The sequence below is a fragment of the Diplotaxodon limnothrissa genome, linkage group LG1, assembly GCF_057381915.1.
Source record: "Diplotaxodon limnothrissa isolate DT_005_m linkage group LG1, D_limnothrissa_male_GT1.1, whole genome shotgun sequence".
Taxonomy (NCBI): Eukaryota; Metazoa; Chordata; class Actinopteri; order Cichliformes; family Cichlidae; genus Diplotaxodon; species Diplotaxodon limnothrissa.
Genome location: NC_140596.1, coordinates 30,215,924 through 30,226,713, shown reverse-complemented (window position 1 = coordinate 30,226,713; position 10,790 = coordinate 30,215,924). Strand labels below are relative to the sequence as shown.

The 10,790-nt window shown below is 42.4% G+C and overlaps 1 protein-coding gene across 2 annotated transcripts; it reads right to left on the bottom strand.

The window, feature by feature from the left end:
• Positions 1-4,103: 4,103 nt before the first annotated feature.
• Positions 4,104-10,074, bottom strand: skor1a (SKI family transcriptional corepressor 1a). Of its 2 annotated transcripts, XM_085357074.1 has the most exons (8): positions 8,305-10,074; positions 7,628-7,718; positions 7,474-7,542; positions 7,249-7,311; positions 6,386-6,460; positions 6,076-6,150; positions 5,363-5,428; positions 4,104-4,201 (listed from the first exon to the last, which is right to left on the bottom strand). In XM_085357074.1, the coding sequence occupies exons 1-8, from the start codon at positions 10,072-10,074 to the stop codon at positions 4,104-4,106; spliced, it is 2,307 nt and encodes a 768-aa protein (XP_085213200.1). The 2 variants fall into 2 exon arrangements, with proteins under 2 accessions (XP_085213200.1, XP_085213205.1); XM_085357079.1 differs by lacking the exon at positions 5,363-5,428.
• Between the last annotated feature and the right edge of the window lie 716 nt (positions 10,075-10,790).

The following is a 10,790-nucleotide window of genomic DNA, read 5'->3' as shown; positions in this document are numbered from 1 at the left end:
AAACTACGCCACCGTCGAACTAAAACATAACATAAAATCCAATGAGATAGTAAGACGAGTGAATTAAAGACATAAAATGATCTATATAACATACAAACATACCTCGCTGGCTGACCCATGCTTTGAGGCAGAAATGAGCACTTTACAGATACTTTTAAGAAACAACTTTCTCTGAATTAAATTGGCTTCTCTTGCTTCAACTTGCCATGCTCACACATCAACATGGGCGTGCATCTCCCTCAGGTGCACCAGTGGAACCAAAATGCAGTACAATAGTTCCTACATGAGAATTTTCACAATAAATGACCTAATGGCATATAAAATATGCATAGTGCAAAACAAAATACATTAACTGAAAGTAAGGCAGTAAAAGGTGGATTTCTTTATCAGCAGGAAATGCTATGGAAACACAGTTAAAAGTCCTCCTTCACATCTTAAAAAGCCATCCAGAGGCCCAGATTGGGTTCTTTGACAGGCCAATTATGGCCCCCAGGCCTTGTGTTTGACACCCTTCATTTAAAGCCTTTTGCCAAGTTGGTTAAAAAGAAGAAAAAAAAAGCCCTCCCCTCCCCCAAATACTAGAAACACTTCTCCAAAAATCTTAATTTACCATTTTTAAACTAAAATAATTTTTTCTACTTTTTGGTTGGTTGCAGAAATTATAATTTAAACTTTATCTGAAGAACTTTAATATTTATACCCTGAAATAACCAAGCCTTTTATCACTGATGAGAAAGCCAGTAGGTGGCGCCCTATCATTTGAAATGAAGCTGAAACTGAAACAACCTGATCTAAATAGTGAACCCGCCTCTGTGGCCCTCCTGTGTGTGCTGTAATGGTTCTGTATTTCCATCATGAACAAAACAAGAAAAAAAATCAGTATTACATCAAAGCCATTAAGCTTTGAGCCCAAATCCATTATCACAAATGGCTCTTTTCCACATACAAAGAATCTATTGACCAAACTAGTTCCGCTGCTTGTTTCATATAGGAGAGAATAAGCAGAGGTTTCATTATATTACTATGGATTGCTGCCATCTGTTGCATTGTTTCCAGCCGGGGATGGGACAGGTGTCCCCTGACCACACATGTTTATACAGGCAAATGATTAATAAGCAGACCAGACTGCAAATACTGCGAGACAACCATCCCACAGGAGGATAACACGTCAATCTCCTTTTAAAGTCTTTGACTGGATGGATCTAAAGTGGAGCCTCGTGAGCACATGACAGTGACATCCTGTATGACGGCACCAGGTATGAAACATATCAGCATTCTCCACTCGCCAAAATCAACGTGCTTCTCTATGAGAAATCAGGTGGATACAAATGTATACATATTATACTTTTCACCCTCCTGCATTAAATGTTACTACTTACTTTTCAGACTAAAGGTTAAAATGTTACAGATTAAATTGTCCGGCCGATGTAGCTATGACACTGAAATGCTGATTACATAATGTAACACGCACACCTTTCACATTTTAAGTGCATTCAAACATACCAGTAGTTTTCATTTCCTGCTTTATGCATGTGTTGATCTTCCACTGATGACCATTGCAGTTAATTAAATGTACAGCAAATAAATATACTTCATCACTTTGATGCAAAAGTCATATAAGCAAGCGCTACAGCCACACATGGCTCCTGCTTGTTAGCTGGCATTGCGTGAGCGGGAGGGATGCCTTTGGTTAGCCTTTTTATTTTAGTTAATTTTCCATGAAATAATCTCTCAGATTCAATCTTTGTCATATTATTGTATCATTTACAGTATTAGCCTACGATTGATAATTTAAGCTGTGTGAAAGTTCCGTGTTTTCCCCCGTTTTATTTGAATGTGATTTATTTTCAAATATAACACGCATCAGAAACAATGAAGTTCTTCAATAAATGTTACTGCTAATTGAACATTTCTGCAACAACTCGGTCTTCACAATCACAGCAAGTGCAGTTTACAGTTTAGAAATATCCTTGATAGTAGGATATGTTAGTAGGATTTTCCCAACCTGTTATCATGGATGATGTCCCGATGAATCCGACTACCCTGCACAACCCAGAGAGGTCAAGAGGTCAGGGAGAGAGAGCGATGGCAGAAAAGAGGTGCAAAGACTCCCCAAAGAGACACAAAACAACCACAAAGGGATGCACAAGGACTCCACAGAGATACAAACCAACAATAAAGAAGCACAAAAAGACCACAAGGAGATGAAAAACACCCAATGAGACAAAATGACCATGACGAGACATAAAATGACCAAAAAACAGATGCAACATAATGGCCGAGAGGAACAAATCCATGGCAAAGAGATGTAAAATGCCTTAAAAAATGATACAAAATAACAATAAAGAGACAGAAGAAATAGAAACCTTCAACAAAGAGCTACAAAATGACCACGAGGACATGAAAAATAACTAGACGGAGCAAAACGTGGCTAAATAGATGCCACACGTTAACAGAGAGGAGAAGAGAAAACACGCTGCTGTGTCATTTGTAGTTATTTTGTGCCCAGGTTCCCGCTGTCGCATAATCCATCCATTCATATCAGACTCAATGAGCTTTTGCTTAATATTACAGCGGCTGGATAACACTACAGTAAAGCAGCCAATCGTTCCCGCCGTAGTTGTGCTCAGCTCTGCGGGCCTCGTTAGTATTCAGAGGGAATGAGCTTTGCCACGCAGGGCAATTACGTTCACAGAAAATTAACATTCATTGTGTCTCAGTGACATTATGTGAGTATCTCTCTCAGCATCCAGGGACCGAGAGCTGTGTAATCAATATCTATTAGTCCTCCCATCAGAAGAATTAGATTTCACTATTAGATCAGCCTGCTCCCCTGACTCGACGTCAAACATTATAAGTTGACTGGACATGTCATGCACCGATGTAGCTGCCTAATGAAAGAGATCATGTTGAACTCAAATACAATAAGGCGAAATATGAGCCACCTCACGAGGAGTTATTCTGCGCGGAGGCCAGCAGGTGTCAGGCTCGCACCGGTGAAAGAAACCAATGGAGTAAAAGGCTACAGAGCAGAAAGTGGCTTCACATTTTATTCATATGGACATGAGTGCATACAGAAACTGGTAAATTGTGAGTAAATCAAGTCAGAAACTGGCATTTGTTTCTATTTCCCACAGTGTCTTCTCCATATAAAAAAGACAGTCACGTGGACAAGAAAGGATTTTTTGGTTGTGTCTCACAGATGAATGTCACCATGGAAAACCCTGGCACAGAGAAAGTGATGGATTTGTGTCTAAAATGCACATGAGATTACAAAAAAAGACTTCAGAGCTGGCGTGACGCGACACTCGGTGAAAGAAAAGTCTTTTATTGTTTGATGTGAAACCTGAAGGGCTGCTGAGTTAAGTGCTCGTAATAACAATAATAATGTGCTCTATTCAAACCATAAACATACTCGTAGTTCTGATGAGAGAATTTGGTCAAATTCATGACTTGTGCCCATTTAAAGTGCTTAACCACGTACAGTGTTACAAATCATCTAAACAATAAGTTAAATCCAGTACAGATAAATAACAAACATATGTAAAAATCCAACATATTCAAACAAGCAACAGAATCTAAACAATGAGATACATTTTGAACTTAATATCACAAATGTACATTGCACATCGTCACATGATATATATACTGTATGTATATAGTGTTGGGTTTTTTTCTTCTTCTCTTTCTTTTCAGAATAGCTCAAGAGCAGACAGCTTTACTCGGGGACACTCCTTGGTTTGAGCTTTGCAGCTTCACGTCTACAATCCTGTGATTCCCAACATAAACTCTGTGTGTAAGCAAACCCTGATCTCTCTAATACAAGAGTTCAGTTTTATTCGTTTTCTTTTATTATTTTGAGGAGGCGTCAAATCCCTCTCCTCTGAGTCTCGATGGGTTTGCTCAAGTCAGGTGCTAAAATCAGCAGTGCATCTGTACAGCAGGTTGGTGCTCCTTGGTGGGAGGTGAGAGCTCTTGAGGCGGGCCTGTGTGTTCATATCTATGTATGTGCGTGTGTGTATATATGTGTTGCTTTTTTTTATTATTATTTTTCTTTATTTTTTTGGGCTGTGCTGGGGTCAGGTGCTGTGTTGTGCCAGGCACTAGGGAGGCAGCAGCGGGGGTTTGAAGGTGCAGGCTCCGGTGCACTGACGGGGGGTGAGCATCTTGCAGGAGAAATGGTGAAGGGCGTCGTGAGCTTCTGGGGAGGAACGAGTCCATCAGTGAGAACATGCAGCGGAAATGCAGACAATGCAACCTCACAAACTACCAATGACACAATGAAGTGTGAGTTGGATCTATGCCTCCTCTGATCTTGTAAAGAGTAACAATACTCACATATTCAACCCTTATTTTCTTTCTACTTGTTGTAAATGTTCCTCGTGTCCTAAGATGACTTCAGTGTAAGTGACAGGGGGGAAAAAAAATCCCTTCGCCCCCGCCTCCCAAGTCCTATTTACTCTTTGTTTCCACAAATTTGAACTTTCCCACCAAATGTTGTTCAGATTTGAAGAGAATTAATTAACATTTCTGTTAATTAAATGAAACAGTTGGTGGAGCTAACTCCCCGTTCGCCGCCATTAAACCACTGCAGAAGAAGAGGAAGCAGCAAGGAGACATAATCAGAAAATCAGCAGTAAAACCTCAAAACGTTGGACAACGATGTGAAAAGGAATAGAAAGAAGACAGGAAATAAAGCGCATTTCCACTCATTTTTGGGGTTTGCTTGAATTTGGCCACATTCTCCTTATTTCTTTTTGCAAATTGGGCCATAATTTTTATTATCTTCACTGGGTGTTAAAGTCATATGACTTACAAATGCTCTTTCCAGCTCACCTTTATTAATAAGCATTTTCCATTACGTACAAATTCATGCAAAATGCATTTGCAGCTGGGGTATTTTTTTGGGTTTTTTTTGCACAGATTAAGTATACAGACAATCAGATGGATGGAAAGGTTGTAAAAACACAATGTTTCTGTGCTGAGCTGTGGTGGAGGACCAGTAAAAAAAAAAGAGGGAAAATAAGCTGTAAATAAGTGCCAGTTTGGAAGATGGGCACTTTATTTGAGTGCTGCCTGCTGTGGCTTTTTGGTCACTTACACTGAAATCGCTTGAAGAGCCACCAGGAGGAACACAGCGGTGCTTTCAGTGTTTTAATGTGTGCATGTGAGCACTGCCTTGAGACTGTTTTGAAAATTGTAAACCTACCCCTTATTGCTTTTTGTTGTTGTTGGTGGTGGTAATTTAAATATTGTCTATTGATCACTGATCACAGGAGATGTTTAATAAAAAGTTCCACTTGCATATTTAGAATTGAAGGCAAAGATTACACGTATTCCTTCTTGGACCAGATAAAATTACCTTTTAGCTTCTGTTGTATTGCATAACGAGCCTTTCTCTCTTGGTCCAACTCGCTGCACAAAGTGTCTATCGAAAAAAATGAAATGAATACAAAAAATAAATAAATAAAATAAGTAAAAATGTAAACTGCTGTTGGAGGATGTGAGGTGGAGGAGTGTAATGTATGTTGTTTGCCCCTGTGGTATTTAGAGTGACCCCTCTGTGTACTTGAACCCTGTATTTAAACTACTGTAACACTAAACCAATCCTTTAACGGGCGGCATTAGTTGCTGTCTACTGCATGTAACCGATACAGCACTACATAATGGTCTGTCTATTCAATTTTCCAGAGCATGATTTAGGAGAAAATAACCTTTGGTAACAAAACAATGCGGTTTCAATTTCACCTTTTGATATCTAATAATTTACTGAACTGCTGGACACAAAAAAAAAAGTATGAAATTTACAGGAAAAAGCCTGGACACAAATTGCCAATATTTCAATATGCAAGTGTCACTTTTCCTTTCTTTTTCTTTTTTCCTTTTTAGTTCAGTGCATGGTTTTTTTGTTTTCAGATGGATTACAATGCTTTATGATATTTAAACGTTTTTGTGGCTCCATTTTTCCCCCTCATAAACTTAAAGAGCATTGATCTACATCTGCTTTACAGTCAGAGTCTATGGAGGCGCACAATATATGTGTATATATATAGAGAGAGAAGGAGAGAGACAAACCTCGAACAATCTGCAGCTGCTGGACCATTTCCTCTCTGTAGGACAGCTCACGCTTCATTTGATCCTGAAAATTATCTGAAGAGTACCGAAGGCCACATCAGATGGAAACTCTGACTTTGTGGGGATACATTTAAAGACACAATCCAGGATTCAAAGGAGAAAAAAAGAATAAAAACTCCCTCTCCTGCAAATAGTTTGGCTGTAAAGCACGGCCTGTTTTTAAAAATCCAGACAGAGATGTAAAATGCGTGTCTCTCTCTCTCTGTCTGTGTCACTTTCACTCACAAAAACACGCTCGTGATGCTCCCACCTTTTAAATGCTGGAATTCTCTCTCCAACTTCTTCCTCAGCTCCACTTGTTCCACGAGCTGCTTCTGTAATTCCTCTGCACAAAAACAAAAAAACATCACCAATCACCACAAATCAGCAGCTTTTCCTAAAGCGCGCACACACACACACTTCCACTTACAATGATATATTCTTGAATTTTCAGCACATAAAGATTTATGCGAGCCGCACTCTCAGGTGCGTTCACAGCCTCGATAACAACCATTTTCACTGTTTTCCTTTCTCGCTGCCACAGTAATTGCCATGCATTGCCTGGAGGTGGAGACGATAATAATGGAGTCCCAGGGTTTTTCCAAGCGTTGTAAAATAATTAGCTGCCGTGCCTCGGGGTTATGGCTCTGTTCGTTAAAATATTAATAGCCTCTAAACGATTTCCTCTTATAATAATAAGTCAAAACTCCTACATCTTGTGATTAAGTGGTTAACAACTATGGAAACACTTTAGGCCTAAAAAAAATTTAAATAAATAAAAATGGAAATGCACATTTGGATTCTGGCACGCCATCTTTAACAGGCTGGGGGTATTTAGCTCTGTTTAAAATGAGGTGGAACTCAATATTTAATGTTCATTTAATAAAAAATACTATATTTGAAAATGTTTGCGGTCTTGTTAGATTTAATGCAATCCAAACTGCTTAAGCAAACTCGTTAATATTTAAAATAACACTTAAATTTAGTCCTGATTAGATGCAGTGACCAGCACAGCTTTTAACACACCCTGTGTGTACTCAAATAAAATAAAAAAATGGAGTAACAATTACTGGCACTTTATATCACCTCCTTCTCAATTCTAATCCATATTCGGGCTTGAAAAGGGCCTCCTACCTTTAGCCATGTTCTGCAGGTCTCTTTCGTGCACGCTGATGTCGATGCGTAAAGCTCCATCGGCTGCGCACAAATAAAAAAAACTAACAATAAAAACCTGATTAACTGTAACACTATAAAAAGCTGCTGAATAAAAGTATCGAACCAGCCCAAAGTGGTCAGATGTGGCGATAATTAAAAGTAAAGACGATTTTTAAAACAGCAGATAACAGAATGATTAACGACCTTGTCTGTCCTGCTCCTGGTAGGACGTTGCAGTGCGCTGGGTCTGTATTTCAGACACGTGGTGAACACCTAGAAGCGAACAAGCCACAAACATTTTCAGGTAAAGGACGAGGAGACGCTCCCGCTCGCATTAATAACCCGGATCGGTAATTACCGTTGGATCTGCGGGGGCTGCTCGATTGTTTGGACCCAAACGTGGAAGGCTCGTTCAGAAGCACGTGGCCGTCCTTTTCATGAGCATACACCTGTAAAAGGAACAATCGTCTTTAATAGCGGCACAGCAATTATTGGTCATTTGGTGCACGCAATTTACGCTCTTTTATTTTTTTAAGAAAATAAAAGGAGTGGCTTGATGTGAAGATGGTGAAAGAAGCGGGGTTATTAAAGTATTTTGATTTTAATTAATATTTCTGCAGATTTGTGCAAATTGGGATACAGTGGTTTAATTAACATTGAAAACGGGAAAAAACAGTGTGTGTGTGTGTGTGTGTGTGTGTGTGTGTGTGTGTGTGTGTGTGTGCGCGCGCGCGCGCGCGCGCGCGTGTTATGTTGTATCTATTAAAAAATGTTGCTGTAACTGAATTTGGGAGAAAATCGTGGACTCAGGCAGTTTCACTGCAGGTGGTCCAAACACTCCCCACTAACCACTCTTACGACTAATATCTATAATAAATAATAAACACATATCTACATCTGGAATTTCCTTTCTCAAAGTCTGAATGAGGCTAATATGTTAATGCACTCTCTAATTCTCTAATCTTATTTTCTACAACTGTGACAATTCAACTCGCCCCAAGGGGATCATTAAAGTTTCATTTAATCTAATCTTACTTCATGAAGAGGGGAGCCATTACGCATCTGTCTGTCCTCATCCGATGACCCAGTGTGAGCGGAATCCTCCGGTGATGCTGCGACCGCCTCGGGGCTTGAGGCTGCATCGGCCTGCTCCTGACTCTCCTCAGCACCCGAGCACACCCGCTCCGGTACAGGGGAGTCGCGGTGGTCTCCTCCCGGTGATATCCGGATCGGATCCTCTTCGCCTTGTCCCCGGTTGGACTCCACGTCCACGTCCAGGTCGTCGTCGTCGTCGTCGTCCACCACGCTGTCTCTGTCCGGTGATATCGATCTGTAGCTGGAGCTCTCGCTGATAAAATCCGGGGACAGGTAGCCGGGGCGTATCCTGTAGGAGTCCCGGTTGCCGTACAGTTTGGCAATGGTCTCTGCGTCTTTGACGACGGGTCTAAAGGCGGAGATATAGCTGATTTTCCTCTGAGAGGTCTCGTCCCCGGACTTGTCCTCGTCGTTCCGGGTGGAGGAGGACTGGGAGCTGGGGCAGCGCTCTCCGCCGTCCTGCTGGTGGTGAGGGTGGTGGTTGGTGTCTTTTGGTGTGTTTGCGCCCCTCTCGCTCTGGTCCGACAGGTCGAGTTCGGCCGGCCGGACGCTTAGCAGCTCTGGGGGAGGTTTGGGTGGGGAGCCCGGGTAGGGCGGCATCGGTAGGCCTCCAGCTGCAGGCCAAAACATGGGGAAGGCCGGGTAGATCGGATCCTTTGTGCCGGGCCAAAACACACCGGGGATGTTGTTTTTGTTCACGTCAGGCACCCCGTCGCTCTTTTTCTGACACAGCCCATAACTAGGGAAGCCGTAGGGGTGGTGAGGGAACAGAGGTGGGGGGATTTTCTGAAGCATGCCAAAGCTCTTGCTGGGCACCGGGATGACCGGGTAACTCCGTTCGCCCCTCGCCAGACTCAGGTTGTTGCTCCCCTGATCCTCGTCGCAGCGCAATGTTTTGTGGGGGATCTCCGGGGAGCTGCTTTGAACCAGGCTGGACGAGGCCTGTGATTTCATGGGCGAGGACATCCCCGAGCCGCTCATGGGCAGAGTCCTCTTTCTGCTCCCCCCGTTGAACATGGCCTTCACATCCTCCCACGCGTGGCAAATATCATCATTGGATTTTTTTTCCGTCAGTTTCAAATGGCGTCTCCACGAATTGAAGTTGGCCGCGTCCGGCTGCAGATACTTGGACTCTGGGGTGCGGTGGGAGTGGAAAATGAATTTATTGGGAGAGAAATACATGTTGCAAAAGCTGCACTTGATGCACTTCGCTCTGGAGCTGTTGTATCTCGCGGGTATAAAGCTGCCCCTGCAGCCCCATGCGCACTCGTGAGACACGTCAAATGCAAAATTTTCTGGTAGCTTTGGCGGGCTGTGCGCTCCCAGGAAGGACTTGCAGAGCCTCTCGGCCTCCCTTTTGGTGATCATGCCGCAGCGCCTGGAGGAAATGGGCATAGCCCCGGCCCGGCGCAGGAGTTCCAGCTGCACCGGCGTGCACTGCACACAGGTGATGCCCAGAGCCACCCGGCGGTTGTGTATCTCGTTGTAGCTGTAGTTTTTCAGCAAGGTGTTGGAAATCTGCGCCAGACACAGTCTCTCCTTGCCGTCTATGACAAGAGACACGATGGGCACCCCGTACAGGGATGTCTCACTCACTTGGTTCGGTTTGAGAGAGCCGGGGCTGGAAAAGCTCTGCGCGCCCTGCTTTAAACTTGGGGAAGAGCTAGCGTCTCGTCCCGCGTCTCGAAGCTGTCCGGGCATCGACTCCATCCCTGGAAGCCTGTGAGTCAAACAGAAGACAAGACAGTGAACCGGAGGCCCGTGGGGTTGTTTACGCAAGCACTATATGTTTACCGTGTTCTGAATCTTCGCATGACTCAAGTCTGCGAGAAAAATGAAAAACATCACAGAAAACGAATAAAAATACTTTAAAACGCCTAAATAATAACCATTTGAAAGGCAAATATTAAATATATATTATTTCCGTATTATTATAATCGGCATTGACCAAAATTATATATATAAAAGTAATTATTACAATTGTGTCATAATTAAAATGAAGCAATAGCAGAGGGTCTTTTAACTGTTTGAATAATAATAATAATAATAATAATAATAATAATAATAATAATAATACTTTTTAAGTGAAATTAATTAGACGTATTTATTATTTCAGCATGATTTCCGTGCTCTCTGCCTCCTCTCCTGTCCTACAGGCTCCTGCGCGTTGGTGGATCTACTTCTACCGCTACTCTTTATCCTGAAATCGGCTCAGCCGTTAAGGGGGAACTACTTAAGGGTCACATAAGAATCTTATAGGTGGATAAGGACAGAAGGAAAATGCAGCCTGAGCTGCGTCAATGCGCTTAGCGGAGAGGAAAAGAACAACTATAAGCCGCTTTCCCGCGAGCTAATTACACAGGTCCAAGCGTGCGTCTTTGCATTGTTAATAAAAGACCAGGCCCATATATAATTAAAGCTTCTGC

Excerpts from the sequence above, each read along its gene's own strand:
- skor1a (XM_085357074.1), bottom strand. The coding sequence starts at position 10,074 with ATGGAGTCGATGCCCGGACAGCTTCGAGACGCGGGACGAGACGCTAGC. Across the intron at positions 7,719-8,304 it reads ATGGCTCCCCTCTTCATGAA|GTGTATGCTCATGAAAAGGA; the intron begins GTAAGATTAGAT and ends TTCCTTTTACAG. Across the intron at positions 6,151-6,385 it reads AGAATTCCAGCATTTAAAAG|ATAATTTTCAGGATCAAATG; the intron begins GTGGGAGCATCA and ends GGTACTCTTCAG.